General features: G+C 39.4%; 7 protein-coding genes and 1 pseudogene across 9 annotated transcripts; 4 read left to right on the top strand and 4 right to left on the bottom strand.

The window, feature by feature from the left end:
* Nucleotides 1-3,428: 3,428 nt before the first annotated feature.
* LOC126782722 (uncharacterized) lies at nt 3,429-4,955 on the bottom strand. 2 transcript variants are annotated; one of them, XM_050508024.1, is made up of 2 exons: nt 4,778-4,955; nt 3,429-4,292 (listed from the first exon to the last, which is right to left on the bottom strand). In XM_050508024.1, exon 2 carries the CDS (start codon nt 4,273-4,275, stop codon nt 3,544-3,546), a length of 732 nt encoding a protein of 243 aa, XP_050363981.1. In that variant the 5' UTR covers nt 4,276-4,292; nt 4,778-4,955; the 3' UTR covers nt 3,429-3,543. The 2 variants fall into 2 exon arrangements, with proteins under 2 accessions (XP_050363981.1, XP_050363980.1); XM_050508023.1 differs by having other exon boundaries at nt 3,429-4,277.
* A 1,372-nt stretch (nt 4,956-6,327) lies between these two features.
* LOC126783413 (elongation of fatty acids protein 3-like) lies at nt 6,328-7,721 on the top strand. Its single transcript, XM_050508878.1, has one exon. It carries the CDS (start codon nt 6,553-6,555, stop codon nt 7,462-7,464), a length of 912 nt encoding a protein of 303 aa, XP_050364835.1. The 5' UTR covers nt 6,328-6,552; the 3' UTR covers nt 7,465-7,721.
* A 433-nt stretch (nt 7,722-8,154) lies between these two features.
* Nucleotides 8,155-9,370, bottom strand: LOC126784701 (plasmodesmata-located protein 1-like). The gene has a single exon (XM_050510184.1). It carries the CDS (start codon nt 9,157-9,159, stop codon nt 8,212-8,214), a length of 948 nt encoding a protein of 315 aa, XP_050366141.1. The 5' UTR covers nt 9,160-9,370; the 3' UTR covers nt 8,155-8,211.
* Nucleotides 9,371-9,746: 376 nt separating this feature from the next.
* LOC126784086 (NEDD8-conjugating enzyme Ubc12-like) lies at nt 9,747-10,293 on the top strand (annotated as a pseudogene).
* Nucleotides 10,294-10,867: 574 nt separating this feature from the next.
* On the top strand, nt 10,868-13,259 carry LOC126784520 (probable 1-acyl-sn-glycerol-3-phosphate acyltransferase 4). Its single transcript, XM_050509983.1, has 5 exons — nt 10,868-10,968; nt 11,083-11,139; nt 11,505-12,104; nt 12,587-12,717; nt 12,811-13,259. Exons 1-5 carry the CDS (start codon nt 10,937-10,939, stop codon nt 13,257-13,259), a joined length of 1,269 nt encoding a protein of 422 aa, XP_050365940.1. The 5' UTR covers nt 10,868-10,936.
* Nucleotides 13,260-15,093: 1,834 nt separating this feature from the next.
* Nucleotides 15,094-15,971, top strand: LOC126782271 (pathogenesis-related thaumatin-like protein 3.5). The gene is made up of 2 exons (XM_050507487.1): nt 15,094-15,163; nt 15,274-15,971. The coding sequence occupies exons 1-2, from the start codon at nt 15,094-15,096 to the stop codon at nt 15,969-15,971; spliced, it is 768 nt and encodes a 255-aa protein (XP_050363444.1).
* A 718-nt stretch (nt 15,972-16,689) lies between these two features.
* LOC126782272 (V-type proton ATPase subunit F) lies at nt 16,690-18,969 on the bottom strand. Its single transcript, XM_050507488.1, has 5 exons — nt 18,891-18,969; nt 18,664-18,744; nt 17,942-18,023; nt 17,249-17,331; nt 16,690-17,123 (listed from the first exon to the last, which is right to left on the bottom strand). Exons 2-5 carry the CDS (start codon nt 18,724-18,726, stop codon nt 16,959-16,961), a joined length of 393 nt encoding a protein of 130 aa, XP_050363445.1. The 5' UTR covers nt 18,727-18,744; nt 18,891-18,969; the 3' UTR covers nt 16,690-16,958.
* Nucleotides 18,970-19,490: 521 nt separating this feature from the next.
* Nucleotides 19,491-25,793, bottom strand: LOC126782270 (uncharacterized). Of its 2 annotated transcripts, none has more exons than XM_050507486.1 (17): nt 25,320-25,793; nt 24,402-24,758; nt 24,155-24,295; nt 23,806-23,938; nt 23,594-23,707; nt 23,328-23,401; nt 23,181-23,255; nt 22,715-22,807; nt 22,524-22,584; nt 21,868-22,200; nt 21,628-21,754; nt 21,437-21,536; nt 21,191-21,260; nt 20,954-21,106; nt 20,748-20,843; nt 20,104-20,429; nt 19,491-19,998 (listed from the first exon to the last, which is right to left on the bottom strand). In XM_050507486.1, exons 1-17 carry the CDS (start codon nt 25,371-25,373, stop codon nt 19,744-19,746), a joined length of 2,562 nt encoding a protein of 853 aa, XP_050363443.1. In that variant the 5' UTR covers nt 25,374-25,793; the 3' UTR covers nt 19,491-19,743. The 2 variants fall into 2 exon arrangements, with proteins under 2 accessions (XP_050363443.1, XP_050363442.1); XM_050507485.1 differs by having other exon boundaries at nt 19,492-19,998; nt 25,293-25,793.
* Nucleotides 25,794-26,379: the final 586 nt, after the last annotated feature.

Here is a 26,379-nt window from a genome sequence, read left to right as displayed (position 1 = left end):
CTATCATGTGCTTCATGATGGAATTCCCTGAAAAACAATAGCTAGATTACTAATTTCGTACTGGTCGAAAAATCGGTAACGCATGTTTCGACAGAATTCAACATGCATAGAGTTTTGGTTGATGTCTCATTCTAAACCAATCAGATTTATGTTTAAAGTTCAGAGTTTTGGGTTTACGGTAGTAATTTTCGATCTTTTGGCGTGGTTAGTATACTCAACTAGCTAGTAGTTCTTGCTTAATGCTCCATTATCAAGTAGCTAAATACGACTAGGGCTAGGATAGGGCTAGCTCCATTAGTACCAGTCAAAGTGTTGAGCACATATCAGTGTCACCCCAAAAGTCCATGACCATGTTCACTGCGTCATTATCAAAATTGATAACATAATTAACATTTGTCATGGTTCTGCAATTTGCACTCACTTAGAAATCTTAATCACCATCACATTACAAACCAGGTTCGAATCTTAAACACGATCACATTAGTATAGATTTAATTGCGTTTTTGAAGGGAGGATCCGAGAATGTACATCAGACACCACGGTTGATCACCGACAGCCCCATAAGGTGGCGTGGGTCATGATCCAAAACTTAAATGAAGCTCGCCTCGCACATGTTACTTGATTCATGCACATAGCCACGGCATGGCCATCACCACATTTCCATCATTGATTGCATATCCCTACTGCAGTTAAAATTTACATTTTATTTTCACTTTATTTTTTGAATGAAGGGATATTTTAACTATGTATAAATCACTGTTCTTTAAGTCTAGATGTTAGAAGCCTGATCATCGCCCAAAATCTGACGAGTTTTTGAACCTTAGATATATGCAGAGGTTTAAAACAAGTTCGCATAATCTCTAAAGTGCTTGAAGCCTCACTAGAATAGCGCCTAGCGAGTTTTCGAACTTCCATTAAGTATTAACACACTTTATCTGATAGACAAAAATCTATCGATTTGAAACTCAATTTTATTTGGATTTCCCAAGGTTATATCTCATAATTTGAAAATAAGAGCAATGCACACAGCTTTGTAAACAGAAGATGAAATACGTCGGTGCTTGGTACATACAATAATCGTGTGCAATGCAGTAATGCACCGTTCAAAGACGACTTCAAAGTTCAAAGCTTTTGAATATTCGGAGGTGTGACTTGACTTCAGTGCCATAAAATCTTTCCAAGTTAAAACCTTGGGGTAGAAGTCAGAAAAATGGAGCTCCGAATTCATAAAGTTAGGCCCGAATAAGGAGGAGGCTCCAGTGGCCCAAATTATTCGTTTTGTAATTTTGCTCCGTTACTTCTGGTTCTGGGCATGTCTTGGTCACTCGATCTGTGTCCAAGGTTCTAAAACTCGCTACTCGGTAGTCGGTCGGCCGGCCGGTGAGTAGCGAGTAGAGGAGTACTCGGATTCTAATTTTTAGATTTTTTTATTATTTTTAAAACATATAATCTAATATATAATGTCTAAAATAATAAAAATAGTCCATAACATATTACAATATTTAAGAGATAATAATGTCTAAAAAATAAAAACAATCATTAGTCTATTACAATAACATAAGTAATAAAAGCAAACCAAATTCAATTCTTGCAAACAATCCCAAGCATATGTAACTATGCCTCAAATCATCCTCATCAAGTTCCCTAATTTCTTGGATTCTAGGACCTCTCCTAGGCTCTAAACCACCATCCACTCCCGATTCCTCTCCAACCATTTCACTAGAAAGATCCGAAACAACCCTAAAATCCTGCTTTTTTTTTCTGACCGAGTTGACCGATTTAGATTCGAATTGGCCGAGTTGGACCGAGTAATCGGCCGATTTTCTTCTCGTCGAGTAGAGGCACTGAATAAGTCAAAATCGCCTCAGTAACCAGCCGAGTACCGAGTACTCGTCGAGTACTCGGCCGAGTTGACCGAATTTTAGAACATTGTCTGTGTCTCATTTGATGCTGAAGCAACACCATAGCACATGCACCACTTATTTCTTTCTGGTTCTGAGCTTCTGATAGTGAAAATATCTACTCTTGAACACACCAAGTTACATGACGCAACGTGGGAATCCAAAAGGCAAAACTACAAGAATACGAACATGAAAACGAAGCATGTCTTTGTGGCCCTCATAGTTCCCATGAGAATCTTCTAGAGTCACACCAACTAACTAACTAACTAGTGGCTTCACTTCGATTCGACGACAGATGCTCAACTACTTGAGGCAAAACTTATTAACAAACAACTAACCTTGCCGTGGGGAACTTGACGAATGAGGCTGTTGCCCACATAGAATTACATTTACCTTGCACAAAACCTCCCCGTATAGTGCCTTTTTCCGGCCAATGTTTTTCATCCCATTCTGACACCCCAAACATGTATATACCTCACTGCCTTAATCACAATAAAGTTCAACAAATGAAGACTCTGTATTATAAAGGTAAGTTGTGAAACGAATTATACTTGGTGACACCCTAAAAAGAACAAGAAGCATAAAGTTTGATGATACCTTCATAATGGAGTGTGAAGGTGACCATGGAAAAAGAAATGCACATGGAAAAAGAGTAGATGGCCAAATGCTGATCAATCCACATGCTCACATAAAGGTTAATGTCGCCAGCCCTATAATTAGTGAACCAAATCAAGGGGCCACAAGCAACAAGTGTCTCTTGAAAAGGGTTGAGCATATCAGTTTTTTCCCTTGGACTGAGATCAGTCCGAAGATTTAACTTAAGGAAAGACTGGAAAATAATTTCAACACTTTACTATATACTGTGTAGCAAATAAACGACGCATCTTCAGACAAAGTTTAGCCAAGTATCATACGCCCACACGGTAGACATTCGATATTTCCATGACAATCTGATCAAATACTCCCTCGAAGCCATACTTAAAAACAAAATACATCACTTAATCTTAACAAAAATTCACCTAATTACTTCAACAGTCCTAATAATGCATCTGGATCCATACAAATGCTGATCATATTAAAAATGAAGAAATTGCGTACAGATTGTCTATGTATTGAAGACAAACTCAATTGTATACATATTCACTTGTCAATTATACAAGATGTTCTAGTTCACTACTGACAATATACTATAACAGAACAAATATAGTTTCATGGTACTCTATTCCCCTTATATAGGCATAACAACCACACACTCAAGATTCAGAACAGAAATTTAGGAAAAAACACAAAGACTACAAGAGAAATAAGAATTGACCATAAAGCACAATCTTACCTGCTGCAACATCTGAGGCATGGAGCATTACTGCATTGTATGGAGAGAGCTGATCCCATGAGTGATGTTGCACAAAAGAGCAAGCTCTGTGTGTGTGTGTGACAAAGAATGATTGGAGCAGAGTATCTGGAGATACAATTATCATATCATGTAAGCCAAAATCAACATACCAATGACACATACAGATTGCAAGCTACGACATAACAGAACATGGTAAAATATGAACAATTCCCTCATTGTCAGAAACAGTAGATATAAACTATCACATATACAAGCACCCTAAGCGTGCTGTTTAAATGGATATTCAATCTATTGCCACAAAAGAGCCATAAGAACACAAGCTACAACAAACATAATCAACATCTTCAGGTAATAATCTTGAACTACAGCAGGACGACCAACACGAGGACCAGGACGGAAATTGTATCTATGTCCATGGTGGCCATGAAATGTATTATGAAACCCATGCGGAAATCCGGCAGTTGCACCATACATAGGAGCATCAGGGAACCCATGCAACTGAAAATTGAGCAGAGACGGGAAAAGGCCACCAAAAGCTGCAGAGAAGGTGAAATTCCCAAACCTTGTCGTGGTTGCAATTGGTGGAGCATACCCTCCCAAACCTCCCAAGCCTCCCATGAATCCAAATCCACGTTGAGCGAAATGATTTTGCTCTGGGGGAGCAGCTGTTTCAGGTCTTTGTCCTGCTGGACGATTCGGAATGTCAACTCCAGGAATTGACTTCGATCTAGGGTCAGTAGATGTCTTTCCCCTACCATACAAGGGAACCAAATTCTCCTCCTTCACAAGAGCTTTGCAAACAGGACACTCCTGAGAATGGGAGTGAATGTGGAGCCATTTGTAAAGGCACGGCCAGCAGAAAAGATGGCCGCATAAGGTAACAATGGGGTCTTGGGCCAAATCGAAGCAGATATTGCATTCGAAATTACCAGCATCCCCGTTACTATTGTTACTGCTGGGGAATGAAGGCCCTTGTGATTGCGACGGCCTACTCGCAGAATCCCCAAAACCACTTGCCATACCTGGAGGACAAGCCTCTTAAAATTGAATCATGTATCATACTATTAGATCAACACCAGCCATTGAAACGTCACAGTTACATTGAACTATCCATCACGTATTCATTTACTGGTAATTTGAATTAGAAACATAAAACCCTACACAACTGGATTACTCTTATCAAAATGAAGTAAACTCCAACTAGTCCATTTAATTACAAGCACTATGAATAAATGAAAGGTTTACGCATCATGGAAATTTCAGTTAAATGCTTGATTTCATAATTCTCTGTTCCTAACTTTCATCAGAAATATGAACTCAGCCTAAAATTTTCCGAGCTTCAGAACGCAAACATCAACATCATGCTAACATATACAAAACATAGCATCAATTTGGGATTTACTCTTCATCAATTCTCAGAATCCAGACATTACAAAACCAATTTCACTGTAAACAAGCAATATGAATAATTCTAATCAAACAATCCGATCAAAGAAGAGAAGAGAAGTTAACGAGGACTGACCTTTACATAGAGGAAGAAGACGAGGAAGAAGGAGTGGATGGGAATGGAAGCGTAGTCAAAACGAGAAGGGTTGACGGAGAGATGTAGGAAACTTTGGGGTTTGGGTTTGGGGGAAGATGCGAAGCTAATGTTGACGCGCTTGGAGATCTCAGGAGTTTCCCCTCTCCTTTGTATTTTTGTTTTCCACCTGCCAGTTTTTAATGGTGGATTCTAGTCCTCGTATTTCCTTTAAAAAAGGTTCATGTTTTTTAACAATTATAAATAAAGAAATAAATTATCAAAAACATTAACTAATAAAACTCCACTGATAACCTCTCACTTACAATATTACTGATAAATGGGCAATGGACGTCATTTTTATTAGTCAGCTTGAAACTTTTATATGAAATTCCCGCTCTAAGAGAGATTACCGATTACACAATGAGTACCTCCAACATCATCTCGAATAGTCTAGAGATTATTTAAGGTAAAACCTGAATTTATAAAGTAATCAAATGTCTATACGTTGTAGATGAGATATTTTATAATAGATTATGTTACGGTTAAAGTTAAAGTTGAAACTTTAAACTAAGTCATGTTAATTTCTTGTTACCTAATTGGAAAATTTTACAGCGCATGTGAATCTAGGAAAACGTATAAGAAGAGTAGAGTTGCATAAACAAGTAAATTATGTTAGGTTTAAAAGTAAACACGAGTTAAATGTTAGGATCTTCTAGTTCTACCACATCCCGCCATCCACACCAAACGCAGACAACCACCAACAACTGCTTCTAAGCATGCGCTTTACTGTATACTCCGCCTTTTAACCTAACACATTAATATTAGGGTGTTGCTAAATGTACTTAGCACAATTTTTAATATACCCGGCATTTAAATATTGATCCCTTAGTTTCCGATTTTATCCTTGTTTTCAAAAACTCAAAGCTAGCTAAATTATTCCACAATCAATCATTTCACTTCTTTCTTTTGCTAATTCAAGGGCAGACAAAGAATTATACAGAGATTTTGAAGATCATTTGAGAGAAGAGACTTTACTATTCCACATAGAATTAGGTTTCCTTCAAGATACCTAAAATGTATATTGTAATCTTCTATAAATCGAGACACCAGTTGGTATATTATATGATCACTGTGTACGAGATCACTACAACAGAAGCATCCATAATCAACCAAGTACGGAAAGGATTTTCAGGTGAAACACTCTAACAAGCAAGCATCCTTTTTAGGCATCAAGCTACCAAAAATAATAGACATAGATTATACGCATCGGAAGAGTCGAAGAGAAAAAGGGAAGAGTCAAAATGCTCATGCAACTGATGCAAGTCATGTTTCATATGCGAGTGTGACGCGCTGTATTGGGACCTTCACTAATCACCAGGCCAATTACCATCCCCCGACCGTCCTTTTCATCTCTTGCTGAATTGACTGTTTTAGGCCAATAATAAAAACTTTATTCATTACCATAACATATCCTTGAGGTCCAAGATACCGACTCCTTCAAATTTCATTTTTGGCGTCGTCGGTCCATTTCCAGCTTAAGCGATACCAGCACAAAAACAACAATACGACCCCAAGAAAGAAGCTTCCGCATTCAGTCGCCCACCTTATTCCACTTCTCCGCCTCCCTTTATAATCCGCTGACCACCACACAACCATAATTCAACATCCACACTACACTTCAGTTTACCTTTCAACAGCCGATCGAGATTATTCGTAATCGTTATAGTTTTTTGAGACAATTCATCGAACACGTATACTTCGTCAGACGTAATTCTATGATGCTGCAGATTATGAAGATGTTACAGGGAATTAAGTACTGTTTATCAGAGCACCCAATGATTCTAAACTTCCGCTGGAGTCCGACCCAATCCTGGGGCTCCACGTGGTCCTTCCTCTTCACCGTCATCCCCGCCTACATCGCCGCCGCCGTCACACTCCACCTCATCCTCACCCTCTTCCGCCGCCGCCGTCCGGTCCCCCTCGGCCCAGTCCCGGCAGCGCACAGCCTCCTGATGGCGGTAATCTCCGCCGTCATCTTCGTCGGGATGCTCCTGTCCGCGGCCGCCGAGATTCGAGACACGCGGTGGCTCTGGCGGCGGACCAAGACCACCCCGCTGCAGTGGCTCCTCTGCTTCCCTCTCGGCACGCGCCCCTCCGGGCGCGTCTTCTTCTGGTCCTACGTCTTCTACCTCTCAAGATTCCTCCACCTCCTCCGCACATTCTTCACGATACTCCGGCGCCGCCGGCGACTCACCTCCTTCCACCTCCTCAACAAGTCGATCCTCATCTTCACGTCGTTCCTCTGGCTCGAGTTCTCCCAGTCCTTCCAGGTCCCGGCCATACTCGCCACCACAGTGGAGCAGACCGTCGTCTACGCCTACCGCTTCTGGGTCGGGGTAGGGCTGCGAGGCGCGTGCTTCCCACTCGTGGCCAACTGCCAGGTGGCTTTGCTGGGATGCAACCTGGCGTGCCACGTGGGCGTGCTGTTGGTGCAGGTATTCAAAGGCGGGTGCAACGGAATTGGGGCGTGGCTGTTCAACTCGGTGCTCAATGCGGCCATTCTTTTGCTGTTCATGAAGTTCTATGTGAGAACGCATTTGAAGAATTCAAACGTGGTTAGAGACGAAGGTGGTTCCTCACATTGGGGATCTGGGTTGGAGTCAAACAACGTGCTTAAACAAAGCTAGGCAAAACAGAAGCAGGTGATGAGTTGTTACAGGTTTTCAAAAAAAAAAAAAAAGATTTTGTTTGTAATTTTATTCTTTTACTGGGAATATACATAGGAAACACATTGTGAATATATATGATCTGTTTCTTGATCTGATAAGCTTGTACATCGTTCAAAAGAAATGATGTTATCAATATACTTCATGAGGACTTCGCTCCTTTATGATCGATTAAGTATGTTATTCGATATCAAGTGGTTTAATTTGTATTTGAGGTATTGGTGTGTGTGAATGAGGGGAAATTGGGTCGCAACCAAAATCAAAACATATGAACAAGTACCAACAAGAATTCTGGGTTTTTTTTTTAATTACTGAGTGACATCAAGTAAAGTAGTCTTTTGCTTCAGCAGCTAACTGTTTGGTTAAAAGAAAGAAATTACATTTTATGTAGAACAAGATTGAACTGACTCGGAATGATAGTGATATATTATGTGTGGACATCGATACCATCAGCTTCAAGTCCATTAACAACTCAGCTGGAAAATAATAGCTTTCCAGGCAAATGAGGCAATTAAATAGCATGCTCTTATACCCAACACAGCTATATATTATGAACGAAAAATCATACAGAAGGTTACCAGAGCTATTATCATCATAGATTATCAATTTTCAAGCCAAAAAGTATTTTGTTTACATTTCAGTCTCATGCTATCCTAGCCAGTGTCATATGGCAAAACTATCTGCATCCTGTCTAATCTATTTCCTTGTTCACCCACTGTTTAAGAACTTTCTAATGTAATACACAGCAGTACCTAATATAAAAGCACCAATGCAAATCATTAGGATGACGATAGCCGCTGTCTTCGAACCTGAATCATTTTTACCAGAGCCTGCAGCGACTTTACGTGAATATGGCACACCATTGGCACTGGCATTTGAGGAGGCGCTGTAGCTAATGTAGCAGCTGTAGAGATATATCTGCCCTGAAATAGAATCTCCACACTCGGTCCTGGCCTTCTGAGAAGCACTTTGCAGGCAGGTCAGGCAATCCAGCTGGTTCGCTAAGGTACCTTCACATTGTCCTGAAACATTCACAGTGTCATAGCTACTGGTGTACAATCCACCAACTTCAGGACTAGTACTATTCTTGACATCGTTTTCCAATATGCCGAAAGCTGTGTCCCTTTTTTCACCAATCCCAGCCGCCTTCGCTTGATCATCACAACGTTTATAGAGAAATGCAGTTGCATCAGATGGTTTTAAATCAGCAATCTCATAATGCAAGTAGCACCCGCCGAGCTGGACTCGGGCCGCGACACTTGTTTGTCCACAGAGTTGGCTGACTAGAGGAGGAATCTTGCTTACGCAGGTGTTGCACTCGGCTGGGGAGAGATCTCCGCAGCACTGATAAAGACCATTAATGCCGTTAGTGCGGTCGCTAGAGGTGGCTGTGACAGCGGAGAAGAGCTTAAGTGAAGAGCTTGAGACCAGTGAGTCCATGAGGGATTTGAGGTTTTCAGGGTAGGCATTGTTTGGGAACATTTGTTTTGAACACCCATTGAAAACCAAAGATGTGTAATCCTCCGAAGCGTTACTCATAGCAACGCCGACGGGGAGGGAAGTGAAAAGGAATGTGCAGACAAGTAGATTAAACCAAAGAAAAAGCAGTGGCTTGAGACTCATCTTTGAGAAACGACGAACAAATGCTACGAGCATTGTTGGATGGAGTATGTAGAACGCTTACAAAAACTGATATTGCTTGAAGAACTTAGATACAGATATCTTACAACAATATGCTGTGGGAGTATTTATACACTTTCCAACAATGAGTTTACCTTGAAACCAGAGGAATACCAAATTTTCCTAATACTAAGTGGAAACATGAGAAAGCTTACTGGACTTGCCAAATTTATGCCTTTCTCTAATCCTTCCTGAAGTAAACCTCTAAAATTTTACAAATCTAAACCAAACTAGGAATATGAATATGTAAATTCCTCACAGACATAGGAATTGTAAACAATCTTTTCCTTTTGCTTGGTGGAATCCAAATCCGCCTCTCCTCCACGGACCACAGGTAGACGATGTATGATGTATCCTTATAGATGGACATTGTTCCAATTGTGCCCCCTTTATAAGTACCTCCTCCACAATTGCTCGAAGAACAAACTCATACTTCAAAAAAAAATATTTTTTTTTTCCAAAGTGATTTGCCCTTAACTTTATTTAAGGCTATGCCATCCCCTAAGGTGCTGCTACCCAGAAGAAACAGAAGATCAGACTTAGTTGGTGAAAAAACAGAAGATATGATTAGGCTATTCAAAGTTAAGGAGCAGCAGAGAGAACTTGCTGAAACCAATGGAGGAATTCATGTCAAGAAACAAACAGCTGGGAATTGCGCCTGCACAAAGATATAACTGAGCTGAACTTACCAAAATCTTGTACCATAAACTTCCCCAATGGCAAAGACGACCTTGTGAACTTTGAGGTCTCGATTACACCAGATGAAGGATATTACAAAGGCGGAAAGTTTGTGTTTTCATTTCAGATCTCGGCTATCTATCCGCACGAGGCACCTAAGTTAAGTGTAAAACAAAAGTTTACCATCCCAACATCGACTTGGATGGGAATGTCTGCCTCAACATCCTACGTGAAGATTGGAAGCCTGTGCTTAACATAAACACAGTTATTTATGGATTGTATCATCTTTTCACGGAACCGAATCATGAAGATCCCTTAAATCATGATGCAGCTGAAGTTTTGAGACACAACCCAGAGAAGTTTCGAAATTATGTAAGAACAGCCATGTCTGGTAGAAAGGTGGGGGAAACTTATTTCACAAGGTGCATGTAGAATTTGTCGAAAATTGTAATTTTTCTTTTCATCTGCGATCCATCAATTCCTGTCGAGTGTCGATTTCCTTTCTAGTTCTTGAATAATAATTCAAAAATTATCGAAACTTGACGTGATAATGCCGCTTTTCGAAGGCGAAATTATATTACTACTACCTCTAGAACTTGATGTTAAGATTCATAACCTTAATTAAACCCTAAAATCGTAAGGTAAATTATAAAATACAAAAAAACTATAACTAACTAGTAGCGTGACATGCGTTAGACTCCTTGCGTCACCAAATCTGCTTAAAATATCATTATCGGGGACTATGTAAACCAATCAAATCAGTCCGACAAAACTGAGCTTTTTATTAGGTTGGTTTGACGCATTCACAATTCTCCTTCTTTGTCATCATCCCTTTCAATTTTAATGGTGAGTGTCTCCCCTGCTCGCACTTATGCTCTGCATCTGTTTATATAGGGATTTCGCCTCACCGGGGTCTCGTTATTTTTGGAATCTTATATCCATCAATATCAAAAAACCGATCTCTTACCTCACATCATCATCAGCTTGTATCGTATTTCCTACAACATATTACTCGTTTCATCTTTCTCTCAACAACCACAATCTTCTGGAAAATTCTCTCCGACTCGAAATTGGCATGAGATCTTCACCGAAAAAGATTGCCATGAGGTAAATACATGCAGTTTTTACGTTGATTTTGTTATTTGCGGATTAAGAATGGCATTCCGGGCTTTGGTTTTGGTCTGAATTCGATCTGATAGAACATGCATGCTTCAATTGAAGCCTTCAGGCCAGAGAGAACGCCAGTCCCAGACGTGTAGTGGCGACCCCAGAAGAATGGTTAGTGTCAATTCATTCTGATCTTGTACCAATTGGAGTCGATCTTCACGTTTGTTGCTTTTCTGTTTTAGGAATCTGAGATTCGCACTCTGTATTCTCGTATCTTTGGATTTGGTGATATAGCATCCGACCACAAATATTCTTCGTTTCTTATTTTACATGAGTAGAATGGTACCGTTTGGTTGAAATTTGGAATTGTTATTGGGATCTGATAGTTAAACCACATTGTAATACAGCATCTTGTGAGGTTTGGCTTGATAAGATGGTAGTGTAGTATATTCATTATATTTTGGGGACATTTAATTTATATGTCTAAGTAGAGATAGGATGCATTGATTGATGATCGAGATTAAAATGAACTGCAGCTCCATTGAAGAAGGTTCCTGGAAGGAGGTGGAGGTTTGCAGTCCCTTGAAAGCCGATAGTAAACTGAAGCACAGGCCCTTGACCCCTTTTAGAGTTGTAAGAGGTGTTCTATGTTTGGTGGTGTTTCTTTCTACTGCATTCACCATTCTAGTGTGTTTTGCGCCGGTGGTAGCTGTTTTGTTGAGACTTTTTAGCATACATTACAGCAGAAAAGCAACATCCTTTCTATTTGGTAGGTGGCTGGCTCTCTGGCCCTTTCTATTCGAAAAGATAAACGGGACTAAAGTGGTATTTTCGGGCGATACTGTCCCTCCTAGAGAGCGCATTTTGATTATTGCAAATCACAAAACTGAGGTTGATTGGATGTACTTGTGGGATCTTGCATTGCGAAAAGGGTCTCTCGGAAATATAAAATATGTGCTCAAGAGCAGTTTAATGAAGCTGCCTGTTTTTGGTTGGGGATTTCACATTCTGGAGTTCATTCCATTAAAGAGGAAATGGGAAGTTGATGAACCAATTCTCCGGCAAAAGCTACTGAGTTTTGTTGATCCTCGAGACCCTCTCTGGCTTTCTATTTTTCCTGAAGGAACTGATTACGAGTACTACTACTTACTACTTCTCCTGTATATGTCTATTTTTTTTTATTAATCGATCTATCTATCGCTTCCATGTTCAAGATAAAGAATATAGGAAGAGACATGTGTCTTCACTGTTGATTCGGTTATTAATAACCATTGCAGGCGTTGAACCTATCATTTAGTCGATCTTCCTTAACAATATTACCAATTTTTTTCCTCCAACTAGCTGCTATACCAAGTAATTAGTGGTTGATTCTTAGTGTTGGTTAATAAACATTGCAGTCATTGAACCTATCATTTTAGTCGATCTTCCTTAACAATATTACAAACTTTTTTTTCCTGCAACTATCTGCAATACCAAGTAACTAGTGGTAGAAACCCTTTTTGATAATCGTAATGGTATACCGGTTGCATCACCTACCGACATACTTGGAATTTTTGTATATTGCAGGTTAAATCATGTGTTTATTCAATTAAATTCCCTTGTTTTGTATCTTGTGCAGTGAAGAAAAATGCAAACAGAGCCAGACATTTGCTGCTGAAAATGGACTTCCAGTGCTGTCACATGTACTACTTCCAAGGACTAAAGGTTTTTGTGCTTGCTTAGAAGCCCTAAGGGGTTCTTTTGATGCAGGTAATTAAACTACATTATGCGACTTTTTCAACATGGTAAATTCCTTACAAATTTTTCTCTGGTTAAACTTATACCTTCTGCATTTACCTGCAGTTTATGACTTGACAATTGCATACAAGAATCAATGCCCTTCATTTATGGACAATGCATTTGGTGTAGATCCTTCAGAAGTACACATTCATGTCAGGCGTATCCCAATAGAAGAGATCCCAGAGTCTAGCACAGATGCTGCGTCTTGGTTAGTGGACACATTCCACCTCAAGGACAATATGCTGTCAGATTTTGATAATAAAGGCCATTTCCCTAATGAAGGAGGAGAAGAAGACATTTCGGCGATCAAGGGTCTGGTAAATTTTTTGTTGATACTTTTTTTGACAGTGGTTATCATTTACCTTACCATATTTTCATCGGTCTGGTTTAAAATATACATCGGTTTATCATGTGCATACCTTGCTACAGCAACATATTTTGAAATCCAACCGGTGCCAGTATTAGACTTTGTTAATGCAACATTTGTTTGCAATAGGCTCAGATTGGAATAACAATTACAACTCTTAGCATTCTTTTCTTCTGGTTATCTTCATATATTGATACCTGTATTCTAGTGACAACAACCAAAACAGATACATACATAATACAGGGCTCAGGTTTTTGTTGTTCTGCTGCAGGAAAGATGCCCGCTTCTTAGATATATGGGTTCTCAAAGTTTATAGTATGAGGGTTAATTTGTTAATTCTCTAAAACTAGTGGACAGGACATGCATCGATTAGGGAAGATCAAAAGAAAAATATACTAGCAATAGTTCAGTAATGATCATCATGTGATAATATATATATATATATATATATTGTTTACCTACCTTATGCTGTTAATCAGAGGATATTGAAACTTATTAGATCAGAATCAGATTACTTGGGCCTAATTACATATCTCTTTTGTTTACCTACCTTTCATTCGTGGCGTTCATCCTTGTTGCTGCATTTGGTGAGTCCGGAGAATGTTTTACTACCTTGAAATTGAATCAACTTGAGTCGTGTTACATCAAGCAATGTGTAAGTATATAACATCCAGCAAACTGTCTAGATTAATCAATAGATGGAGCAATCTTGTTCAGTTGCGTTCTCAATCAGATGATCGAATTAGGACTATGCAATTACAAAGTGACGTGGATTGGATACTTACTCTGCGATGATGCTTCTCATTTCATAGTAAAAGCAACAAAGGAAGAGACATACATACAGCGTCTGCCTAATTTGAGTTCTTGGTATCTGTAAATGATGCCCTCTTATCTGTTTACAGACAAAGAAACATACCATGGTCACAAAGTGTAATTAAGCTGCTGCTTGCTGAATGAGTAAAACTAAACGCTCTGGATTTCTAGGAAGCTCCATGCTTTCATTTTATCGAAGAACTATCAATCCACCCTTCCCAGCTGCCACTTTCATTATTACATTCTCTCATACCATAGTTTACACCATCCCCTTCGTTAGCATTTTCCTGAAGGAAAAAACAAGACGATCGAGTAATCGATCACCCATGAAAACGCTGTGTCATGTAATGTATGTAACAATGCCACAAGACTCTACTCATCGAAATTGGAGTTTGATTAATCTATCCAACTGCTATGATGCTTGATGTTTTCATCATGCCATCTTTGTGATGATAGAGCAAGTGTTTTAATAGAACCGTGTTTAGGAGTACGGATGAAACAAAAAATGACCATGATCGAATGACACAGTCAAATGTGATATCTCATGTAGGTATGATATGGTTTAACAACTAACGTACGTTCGAAGGAGGGTGCACGTGTGAGAGTGGGAGGGAGCTGCTGATGTTTACCACGTTCCCAACTGAATGAACAGATTACTACTGTTCTCGCCGATATCAACTTCTTCCCTCCTGACCTCCTCCTGCAGCGGAGGTTTAGGTTATTAGATTCTCTGTCTCCTTGTGGATTAGAATATACATCTGCAACCATTAGCCGTTGCATCATACTTCACTGGATCCGATCCTCACTTGCGTACTTAATCAATTCGCAATTTGATGACTTAGTTTATTAGTTCAAGCACCGAATATAGTACCATCGATCTCTTTTTCACTATCACGTAAATGAAAGTAAAACGCAAAGTTAAAAGTTAAAACATAACTTGAGGAACTCGAACACCTCCATATTATTTACACGACCGACCCACGAATCTTATAGTGGGTTCACGAAAAGAGTGGGAAATCAAAAATTATGAGCAGGGTGGGTGCAAATCTCTAAATACCTTATGCATGCATCCAACTATAAATACCTACCAAATCTCACCCTCTATTCACCAAATCCAACCTCAACAGTTAACTTCCTCCTTCCGAAACCACTCTATCTGATCTCTAATGGCGATTAGCATGACCTCACACAACAAGCTCAATCTCTATCTTCTTCCTTTGATCGTCGCATCATTAGGTAAGCATCATTCTAATGTTTTCGATTTCATGTTTTCATCAAGTTAATACTTGATACTGATTGCATTGTTCTCTCGATCTATTCATCACTAAAGTATCTGATTAATGCAGCTGTGGCAAACGTAGCTTCTGCAACCGTGTTTACGCTGCAAAACCGCTGCCCCTACACAGTTTGGCCCGGCACACTCTCCGGCAACGGCGCCGCAGTTCTCGGCGAAGGCGGTTTCGCCATGTTCCCCGGTGCACAAGTCCAGCTCACAGCCCCGGCCGGCTGGTCCGGTCGCTTCTGGGCCCGAACCGGCTGCAACTTCGACGAAGCCGGAAATGGGAAATGCCTCACCGGCGACTGCGGTTCCCTGAAATGCACCGGCGGCGGCGCACCTCCCGTCACCTTGGCCGAGTTCACCATTGGCTCCACCCAAGTCGACAAGGACTTCTATGACGTCAGCCTCGTGGACGGTTACAATGTCGGCATGGGGCTGAGGGCCACCGGCGGCGATGGTGACTGTCAGTACGCGGGGTGCGTGGCCGACCTGAACACCAACTGCCCGCCCGAGTTGCGACTCACCGATTCCGGCTCGGGTGTGGTGGTCGCGTGCAAAAGCGCGTGTGAGGCGTTTAATGCGCCGGAGTTTTGCTGCACCGGCGACCACGCCACCCCGCAGACTTGCTCTCCGACGCAATACTCGGCCATGTTCAAGAGCGCTTGTCCCACTGCTTATAGCTACGCTTATGATGATGCTACTAGCACTTGTACTTGTACCGGATCGGATTACTTGATCGAGTTTTGCCCCACCGGCTCATCATGAGCTAGCAAGGTTGAAAGATAAATGATTAGTTAGGGGTTATTAACTTTACGTAATGATATAGATTTACGTAATGATTTGATTAATTGGTGTACGTAATGCATTGTGATGTGGTAATCGATATATTAACCATTTCGTTTATGATTCATTTGATCTGTTTGTTGGAGATAGAAATGACTCTTAAGTCTTAACCATCCAGAGCCTTAAGTAAATTTCATGTTCTTTCATTTGCATATGCTAGGCTTAATTGGTATGAGCATGCAAACTTGACAAATCTGCAGTTTTATCTCTCTTTGCGTCAAAGTCGATTATGGTTTCTCTGCCCTGTTGGGAATATTAAGAGGCTTTTATCATTGAAATGTTTTTGAGGCTGATGGATGGAGGATTAGAGGACAGGGAAGGATTAATATATTTAACCTGCCGTCCATGGTGTTTTCTTATTAATCTGTGAATCTTTCCCGACCATATTGAGCAATTCTAAAACCAGAACATGAATATAGGTATACAACTCACTTCCCAAATGAGAGGTACAACGTTCTCAACCTCAGATAGGCACCTTGTTGTAGTTGTTTAATTGTTAAATGTTGGCAGAAGTAAAACCCTTCTTGGATTGTTAAGGTTCCACAGAAATTGTCATAAACTTGTGGTGGAAGGTTGTTTCATGATTTGGATTGGAGGTTAGAATTAACAAATCTGAGTTTGCCCTCAAGCTTATCCATAATGATCTTAAAGAAGGGAAAGGCCATTTCCAGATTTAGAAAATACAGACCAAGCGTTCAATGCAGTTTACTTGAAGTAGAATAACACTCGAATTGCATTGGTATTTATAGATAGACACAAGGAATCTAGGAATACACAGATAGCAAACCAACTGCAAGTCTGTCTGTAGCATAGCACCTGGTGTGCACAAAGCAAGAGCATACATGTTGTCAAATGCAAAACTTATTTGGCGACCTGATGAGTGTAACATGATGAAATACTTGTCAGTGATCAACGTCTATCTCCTGCCACAGATTCGGCAGAGAAGAGGTACTTGACTCGTGAAAGAACCGAATCACTTGCAGGATCGTACGGGTGATCCTTGGAAGGAATTTCCAATATAGCTGGAACTGGCTTGTTGTAGCTATCAACTAGAAATCTTATCATGTTGGCAACCTGGTAAGTAAAGACACGATATCATATTTCTCATCCAGAACTAAGAACCAATTTGACAGTAAAGTGTGTAATGCAATTATAGATAATGCCTGATGGACCAGAAAAGCCATAGCATGAGAACTTACATATTGGCTGATTAAGACAATCGCAATTTCATCCTTTGTGGTAAACTCTTTGAAGGCATCTTCAATTTGCTTAACTGTTGTTTCTGAGCAAGAAACCAGAAATACATACTATCAGATTAAAAACAAAAACACCAATATATACACCTTGCTAAAAATAATGATATAAATGATAGCCACTTACTGAAAGTATAAGACAAAAGCTAAGTTCTCGCTCAACAAGGGAAATTTAGTGAATTTATCATTCAACCGCATTTATTGTGAGTTAATTTCAAAAACAGCGATGATGATGATGATGAAAAAGTGAAGCAAGGCATTATTAAAACAGCAAAATGTAACTTCTCTGCCATAATACCATCATCATTAACCAATATGTAATCTTACACTTCACTTCATTAACAAACCATAAACATTATCCAAAAAGAGATTTTAGTTATGGCAGAAATTCTATGTGGAATCCATTTTATTGGAGCTTGTACTTCCTTCCCCAGTCTCATTTCATTTGGTATTAGTTGGAAATAAAATCTTATATATGGATGCAGGATTAATTACAGACAAAAAGTGGCATTTTAATCTGATTGCCTATGTTCATGCATATAAAGAAACAAAAGACCAACATGGTTCAAGAACCAATACTCAAGCATAACAACACTCAGTCCAAAGTGAAACAAAGAAAACATCAAAGAGACAACATACTTGAATCAACTATAAGATAATTTGTCTTCCTCCGCAAGTCAACATTTCCCACTCCAGCCAGTAGAAATCCAGTTACGGTGTCCTACATGATAACAATCACTTCATCAAGTGGGATTCCGGACTTATAAGATGTGATTCATATTAATCCTTGACAAAAATTAGAACATTGAACATCGTTAATGCCCTTTTCAAAAACCAGGAAGTAAAAACAGCAGATGGAGGTGTACACAGAAACCTTCCAACACTTGCACCACCAGAAGTCCAGAAAAAGAAAAATCCAGAGGACCAGAACTTCTAGATTCACGGTGTAATCAAAATACAAAAAGTAGCAACAGTTTATTATCTCTCAACGCAAGTCAGCTACCGATGAAACAACACACGTTGTTACTCTGGAAAGTGGAAACTGCCCTCAAATAAGCAAGTGTATATTTTTTTTTCCATTCACAGACATGATTTCATTTAAATCAGCAGAAGAGAAGTTTACATTTTTTTCTCAAAACTATAAGCAAAGATTAAATGTTCCAGTTGCATAGAGAAGGAAATATACAACAAAGCAGATCAATATGCAAAACTTCCAGATAGCACCAATCAAATTATCAGGTCAGCCACTACCGCATATGAAAGACTAGTTCTTTATCCCAAATCAGCATTATTTACATAACACGAGATAATGAAAGAACTAAGAATCGAAAAACTTAAGAACAAAAAAACATCATCTATACCTCATCAGCAATCATGGCAATGAGTGCCGAGCTCTTATTAGGGATACCAGCTCTTCCAGCCATTATAAGTCTCAATATCAACTACAAAATGAACAACAAAACGCAACAATGAATTTAACTCCATAGCCCAATTCACAGAGCAAATCAATAACCAGAGTAAAACTCTTAAAATCGATCACTGAATCTAACAATTAGAAATAAATAGAATGCAGGAGAAAAGATGGTACCTTGGAAATAATGAGAGAAACTCAGTACTACAGATCGGTGAAGAGAGAGAGAGAGAGAGAGAGAGAGAGAGAGAAATAACAGGCACCTCCGATATCGGAGATCTTGCTTTAACGGATTCGGGTCAAACCACTGTTGTGGTTTAACATGTTGGGTTCATGTTGGGCCAAAGGCCCAATAGCAAAGTTCTAAATTTTTTTTTTTTTTTAGAACACAATAACCAATTTATTAAAACAGATCTAGTACAAGATAGCAGTCAATTACAAGAAGCTTTGTTCTTACTTCTTGGCACATGGAAATGAGTGTTCTTGCGAATGTTGGCTCTAGAAGTAAAACCAAAAACCTTCTTCCAAATCATGGACATTTAAGTTTATTCATATCTATCGTTTATCCTAAACTGATATGTAGGAGTCTCAAAACCTTTTTGTATTGTACAGGATATAATGATATTTTTTATGATTGGCTTCTCCAGACTAGTTTCATCTCAAATCACACCTTTCGTATTTCAGAGTCCTAAGTGGTGCCAACAGTGTTAAACTGTTAATAAGGATAACGAAAAATGTGAGATGATACATAGAGACACAGAGAATGCAAGGCATTTTCTTTCTATTTAATTTCAAGGCCTTCGGCCGAACAACTGTGCAAACAAGACTTTCCCTTTTCTTTTTTTCCTTGCATGCCTAACATTTCCAATTCTCTCTACAACTCACCTTCCTCCCCAACTTTTTTTTTTAAAGATTGTTGGGTTACAAAGGGAACCTACATCTAAGGCTGCCTGTTTTAGGCCATCCTTTCCTAAAATGGAAACCTACAAATTACAAACAAAAGATTGGAAGAAAAAAAATGAAACAAAAACTAGAGCTGCCTATTTTTTACAGACATTCCTCTGGAGGAATCATTACTTGAAAACCAACTAAGTACGCTGCTAGCCCATGATGTTTTCATCTCACTAGATCCTGTGCACTGACCTTCTACTTCATCCTTGCTGCTGAACAGGGTTTGGTCCGAGCAATCAAGTGAAGCTCCACATGCTGAATTATATGATTGACAAGCCGAATAGCATACCCGCAGCCTGTTGTCCCCATCTTTGTCACACTTTTGAATCGAAATCTGGCATTTCATAGTCACTCGGTCAGATTCTATCTAGGTCAGAACATGCACCCACATACTCCAAAACAAAACAAAAAGGTAGGAAAAGAAGGCAACGCTACTTACCCAGCAAGCCAACTGCTTTGCAGTCATATCACAATAGCTGGTGCCAAAGATGCTAAAGAGTTTCCTGGCACCACCAGGGAACAAACGATGGTAGTTGGGCATTACCACAACATCCTCTAGCTGCTGCAATATACTTGGTTCACTGGGGGCACAGTGCTGGCCAGAACCAGACTTGACATTCTCCAGCACATCTTTGCAAACGTTAAGACTAGAATGAAGCATTGTACTGTTCTGGCATGAGTAGCCTGCGTAGTCAGAACAGCGGAATTCACACACTCCATCATCACAGACACCTCCATGAAGGCTGCATTGCTCATCACAAACAGCTGCATACCATATCCAATCACAACGTTATTAGAGACCAGCCAAGTAAGTCCAATAATTTTAGCACTTATCAAGTACTACTACCACCAATGGATAGTAAGGAACTTAGGGGTGAATCCACATCCTTCATATGTATCAGACTAATTTCAACTCATCCTTGTTGAAAACAAATCATGTACCATACTTTTTTGTAGGGACAGATGCACTAGCACTACATTTTGTGGTGCGGAACATAAAAATACTTCATGTAAACACCCATCTTCACGACAACAAAACAAATTATGAAAATGGAAGAGACAGACAAGAAGGATAAGCATTACCAGTGGAGCAATCAATGCCAGTGTACCCATTTCTGCATTCACACATCCCGTTAGATAAGCAGTTTCCACGTCCACTACAGTTGCTGGGACAGGACCCTGCAGTGAAGATTATGAGTTAAGAAAATCTTTGTAAATGTTGCAGTTCAGAAGGTTGTTGAGTGTTGAATTTTGTGTGATAAGTTGTGGCAGAAAAACTACAAGCTTACGTTTGCCACAATCCGAACCATGGAACCCAAGAAAGCAGTGACATCTTCCTTCAATACAGTCACCGTTTAAATTACATGAATTTGGACATTGCCCTGTTGTGGGAACTATTCCAGTACCACAGAGTTCATGGTACGCCGGACATATCAATTCACCTAAATAGAGAACATTACTAATATTATTTAGGTTGATCCAATAGATATGAAATACTTAAAAACCAGATAAAACAGCACAGTTACCATTAAATCCTGGGAACTGAATTTGACCACCAGCTTCAGGACATACTTTCCACATCCCATCCACAGCAACCTGAAAACGAATGAATAATACAACAGCGATCATGAAGAGTACAGGCGAGAATAATGAAGCAGGTTTTGCAAATATAAAAACAACCTCATTTACTTTTGGTTGATAAGTTGTAGACACATGAAGTGTGTTTCATAAACTAAACTCGGTACAAGAATAAAATTGAGACCCTGACATACCTCTAACGAATTGTTGACACATCTGTGCTGATAACATCCATTTCCTTGGGTCATAGAACCCCTCACAAACCCAGTACGCACCAAGGATGAGGCCATACACCTACATTTGACAAGAATAATCATCAGTAAGATCTACCTGTGTCAGAAAGAAAAAGAGTGTTAGTGAGGAGTAATAGACATTGAAATCTCACCTAGATTTGCTTCCTCGTATTTCACCCAACATTCTGTCAGGTGGTCGTGCACTGTTAGTGTCTGTACATGATCCATCAGAGTATGCTACGAAATAGGTGCAATAATCAGCCAGTGAAGACTGTCCACCTGCAAAGGTCATATGTTGACAGAGTTCCATCAGACATTAAACCAAGTAATATGTATAGTAGGTATTAGGTAATGAAGAAAATACTGTTAATTACAAATGCACAATCACACACCTTTGTTAGCCTGTGGAAAATAGCGTGCCCACTGGGGCAGGTCCCCACTGTAACTTACAATTGGACAATAACCCTCTGCTTCTCTGTTGTATGTACATCCTGACAATTGTGTTGTGTTGCAATGATAGGCCCCTTTCCAGGCATTGCATGGGGAAGTAACAAACTCAGTTCCTTGGTTGCGACCCCAATCAAGATTGTCTGCCATACTATAATTAGCATGATACCATCCACTATCTTCTAATAAGGCTAGCGTCATTTTAGATACCACGGATCTTGTATCCACAGATCCCGTCATAATTTCATTCATTAGAAGTCTTTTTTCCCAGTGCGACCCTACAAACAAGTTATAAGAAGTAAAATGATTATCAAACATATGTGCCACAACTTATTGGTATGAATGAGAAGAAACATCTGCTGCAAAGAATGATTAAGGACCTTTGTCTATATCCATCTTTGGTCTACCTAAATTTTTCTGTTTCAAATATCATTGCTCATATTATATTGCCATAGTACTATACATATACATAATACTGTACCGAGTACAGGAAGGTTTACCTCTACAACATGTGACTGTATTCATTTATTTAATACACTTGGTACATAAAAAAGCATTAAGAGTGAATATGAATATATGATCTATTGTATTAATGTGTTACCTGATGTGCCACGTCCTCCCCCATCTTCCAGCTCTAGACCAGTAAAATTCTCGGAGAATGCCTGGCGAGAAAATCAATCAACAACCATTTTCTTTTTGTCTCGTAGAATTTGGAGATCATCAATCTAAAGCAAGATTGTGAATACTTTCATAAGCAACGCACCAAACATGAAAAAGGAAGTTGGCCTTTACCGCATAATGATACCGTGAATGCATGACAACTCGTGGAAGCACCACACGGGTTACCATCCGCCCAAGCTTTTCATCCATGACTTGTTCTGTAACCTGCAAGTAGATCTCAAGTAAGACTTTGATGCCAGAATGGCAATTAACTTTCCATAATCAGGCAACAATGTCATTATTATTCCATGGGTACAAACACAGTTCTTGAGAAGATTTGAATTCTCTTAGAACTGTCACAGTATGAAAGAAATATACTCAGGATGAGGAAAAATCCTTTTTGCCACATTAAATAGAGGTAAGAGAAAGATATAACCACTTTTTGTTTTTTGCCAAAACCACCCACAAGAAATACCAGTAGCTAATGTCTTTCAAATCAAAACTGCAACTTGCAGTAACGTGTCATGTGAAGCTATGAGTTAAAACAAAAATATAGATTCCATTAAATCATGAAGGAAATATTTGATGCATTAGTTACCTGACTACGTCGTCTTTTCCTCTCATCCCTAAAATGAGCAAAGGCATGGGGATCAAAACCAAGAACATGCATAACCTGGAAAACCAAAGAACTAGTCAATAAGAAAGTACAGCCCATAATCACAAACTTTTAAGAAGGTCAACTAACCTCGTGAATTAGAGTAGCAGAAAGCAACGTTTCTGCTTCAGCTGTCAAATGCCGAGGAGCAACATTTACATGTCCTACCGGGGGGAAAAAGTAAAGGAACTGTCAGTCTGATTGTTATTGTAGGCAAGGTAATGCTATCCAACATAAGACTGAGTAAATGAATGAAATTCAAATTCTATATCAAATAAAATTATAAAAATGAAATTGTAAATTAAATTAATGTACAATTATATACTAAATTAGATAGTATAAATATATTGGTATACCTGCAATTGCACGACCCCATTGATCACGTTCACAGGCCACTGCCCATGCAAGGGTGTTACCGGTGGTAGGTCTAGTTGTGACCAGAAGAACCAGGTCCGCTTCAGCAACACCCTCTGCAAACAGAACAACATCATTTTTATATTGTTCTATGTGACGACAAAATTGCATCTAGAGTAGAGCAATGAGCTAAAAAATAATAGCACATCGTTACCTTCAACGTATTCACGTGGCAGCTGTACTCCCCCATCTTGACCGCATGCTGAGTATCCACTCAACCGCAAGTTCCCTCTCACTGGTTCAACAGCTAAGGCTCTTCTGAACCAGTCTGCTGTCTGTCCAAGAGCCTGCATTTAAGTACTAATAATCAGGTTCATGTACATCTAAATTTACCTGGCATGAGTTTATGCAGCATCCTTAAAGTCATCGATATTGTTCACATTTTATTTACCATGTACTAACATCTCAATGTTTGCAACGCGAACCTCATTCATTACAGTTACACGAAATAAGAGTTTGCTGAAATGACTGGCAAACCAACAAAAGTACAGTAACATTCTAACCTTCCGAAGGCGTTGTCTTTTGTCCTTGCCAGCTATATCGTCCAAAGTGCAATTATACCAGCAGTCACCAGAAATTGGAGGATCTCCATGAGGATTACACGAAGGTAAGCCAGAAAGATAACCAATAGGAGGCTCACCTAGCTGATAAGAGAGGGAGATTAGAAAGAAGAGAGCAATTTCTTTATTAGTTACACATCGCTGTGGACCATGAAACATATAATCTTTACCAATCTAGTCATGAACTCACCTTGACAATATCACCCACATTCCGACAGTCTCTATCAGGCGAGTGACCAACAGCATCATAATTTAGATATATTCTGATGGGCAATTTTGCATCCTTCTGCAGTACAGACTTCTTTGCAATTCCAAGCAATGTCCTACCCTTTTGGTGAAGGGGTTTTGAGATACCAGAACCATCATACACCTGTGGAGTAACAGTGTACACCTTTCGACCAGGTCGCCTTCGCTGCTTGAGTATCTGGTCATGGATGCAGGAGTGAGAAACAATGTTCTCTGACGACCTCTCCGGGCCTCGCCCTCCCAGTATGATCTCTTGAGAATGCGCATTAGCAGCTTCCAACCATATAAATAGCAGTACAATCTGAAGCAAAGCCCAAGTGAGACTCATATGAAAAACTAGGCAAATCTAACACCAGAATTTATCAGCTGAATTCAGATCATAAAAAGGGAATGCATAGTATGACATAGCTTCAACCCAAATTCTGCTTCAAACTCAAACAACCCAGACCAAAATCTATAGTCCAAACCCCCAAACCCAACTCACAGATCATCAAATGTTCTCAATATTCAAAATAAAGGCACAAGCTTTCACCCTCAAGTATTAATTAACAGTCCACCCAAAAAGGAAAGTAAAAAGTTTAGGAAGAGCAAGAACAAAAGCAAATAGCTTTAAAAAGTAAACAGCTGCTTCCTCAGAACCATATCAAATTAAGGAAAGCCCTAACTTCCCAGACAAAGATTTGAAAAGATTCAGATACCTGACAACTCAACAAACCCACAGCCCTAAACTAAAATCTCAAAACCAAAGACAAAACTAGAACCCCCAAATCCTGTTCCAAACAGAAAAACAGAAGCTGGAAACCAAACATTAACTGAAACTGAAGTGAGAGCTGACCTCGAGGACAAGGACAGCGAGTCGAACCTTAAAGCCGAATCTGAGAGCGAGACATGGAGTACACCGTAACATTGCCTCCATGAAATGCGGACAACAGCTCTGATACTAAACGCATCGATTCCATCAAATCGACCACGATTTTCCGATCGGCCTTAAAACCCTGAATAATCGCCGGCTCTTCTGCATTTCCCAAATCTTTTAACCCCCGGAATATAAATTATTCTCTCCTTCTGAATAATAATAATAACGTAAAATAGAAAACAGAGACTCTTTCGCTTTGGATTCGAGACTTGAGGGGCGAGAGCGAGTATAATAATAATAAAATCAACCAAACAAAACCGAAAAAAAAACAAAGAATGCAACTTTCTTCTTCGAACTGATTCAAAAGGACAGATAGCTGTTTATGGGTTTGTTCTGGGAGGAATGCAAATTAGTGACAGTGGAGCCGAAGAAGAAGAAGAAGATGGAGAAGAAGAGGAACGAGCTTCAAAAAAAAATCATAAGGATTGGGTGGGGGTGGGTACAGCTGATCGATTTTATTAATCTTTTTGGTTTCAGTTTTTTTTATTAATCCTACTTAGCAAAAATCAAATATTTCCCTAAAGGGACCTCCGGTTTGGATAGAATTACAAGAGGCCCGTTTTTGTGACGTTGCTAATCAAATTTTTTTTCTCATTAAGGCTGGTTTAATGGTTTTAACGATTGGAAAAAGATTTTGAAAAATCATGAGAGGAGTTTCATATCATAGTGATATGAATTTTTTGATTTTGATATATTTGCAATGGATCAGGTGGTGACTGATGAGTCATGGAGGGTGAGCACCGTAGTGTTTGTAGATTAAACAAATGGATTAAATTTTTGTTGTATGAATCATGGATCTATTATAATGGATTACTTTTAGACGAATAATACTTGTGTTCATACCGGTATGGATGCACATGTCCATACCCTCTCTTATTTTTATACGTTTAGTAGTGTGATTTCATAATGATAACCGTTCAAAAGTTTAATCGATCAACAAATATCATATTTATAAAATATGAATTGAAACAAAAATCATTTCCTAAGTCGATTACATCAAATAAAT

This window comes from Argentina anserina, chromosome 2, assembly GCF_933775445.1.
Source record: "Argentina anserina chromosome 2, drPotAnse1.1, whole genome shotgun sequence".
Classification (NCBI taxonomy): domain Eukaryota; kingdom Viridiplantae; phylum Streptophyta; class Magnoliopsida; order Rosales; family Rosaceae; genus Argentina; species Argentina anserina.
The sequence above is the reverse complement of the archived record's forward strand: the minus strand, read 5'-3'. Positions and strand labels throughout refer to the sequence as shown.

What these genes read in the sequence shown, in the direction of transcription:
- LOC126782722 (XM_050508024.1), bottom strand. Translation starts at nt 4,275, where the DNA reads ATGGCAAGTGGTTTTGGGGATTCTGCGAGTAGGCCGTCGCAATCACAA.
- LOC126783413 (XM_050508878.1), top strand. Translation starts at nt 6,553, where the DNA reads ATGATGCTGCAGATTATGAAGATGTTACAGGGAATTAAGTACTGTTTA.
- LOC126784701 (XM_050510184.1), bottom strand. Translation starts at nt 9,159, where the DNA reads ATGCTCGTAGCATTTGTTCGTCGTTTCTCAAAGATGAGTCTCAAGCCA.
- LOC126784520 (XM_050509983.1), top strand. Translation starts at nt 10,937, where the DNA reads ATGAGATCTTCACCGAAAAAGATTGCCATGAG. An exon ending in CCGAAAAAGATTGCCATGAG is followed by an intron (nt 10,969 to 11,082) that starts GTAAATACATGC and finishes CTTCAATTGAAG; the next exon opens with CCTTCAGGCCAGAGAGAACG. An exon ending in GTGGCGACCCCAGAAGAATG is followed by an intron (nt 11,140 to 11,504) that starts GTTAGTGTCAAT and finishes AATGAACTGCAG; the next exon opens with CTCCATTGAAGAAGGTTCCT.
- LOC126782271 (XM_050507487.1), top strand. Translation starts at nt 15,094, where the DNA reads ATGGCGATTAGCATGACCTCACACAACAAGCTCAATCTCTATCTTCTT. An exon ending in TTTGATCGTCGCATCATTAG is followed by an intron (nt 15,164 to 15,273) that starts GTAAGCATCATT and finishes TGATTAATGCAG; the next exon opens with CTGTGGCAAACGTAGCTTCT.
- LOC126782272 (XM_050507488.1), bottom strand. Translation starts at nt 18,726, where the DNA reads ATGGCTGGAAGAGCTGGTATCCCTAATAAGAGCTCGGCACTCATTGCC. An exon ending in TTATCTTATAGTTGATTCAA is followed by an intron (nt 17,332 to 17,941) that starts GTATGTTGTCTC and finishes TTTCTTGCTCAG; the next exon opens with AAACAACAGTTAAGCAAATT. An exon ending in TTGTCTTAATCAGCCAATAT is followed by an intron (nt 17,124 to 17,248) that starts GTAAGTTCTCAT and finishes TTTACTTACCAG; the next exon opens with GTTGCCAACATGATAAGATT.
- LOC126782270 (XM_050507485.1), bottom strand. Translation starts at nt 25,373, where the DNA reads ATGGAGGCAATGTTACGGTGTACTCCATGTCTCGCTCTCAGATTCGGC. An exon ending in ATACGAGGAAGCAAATCTAG is followed by an intron (nt 21,537 to 21,627) that starts GTGAGATTTCAA and finishes TGTCAAATGTAG; the next exon opens with GTGTATGGCCTCATCCTTGG. An exon ending in GTGTCAACAATTCGTTAGAG is followed by an intron (nt 21,261 to 21,436) that starts GTATGTCAGGGT and finishes ATTCGTTTTCAG; the next exon opens with GTTGCTGTGGATGGGATGTG.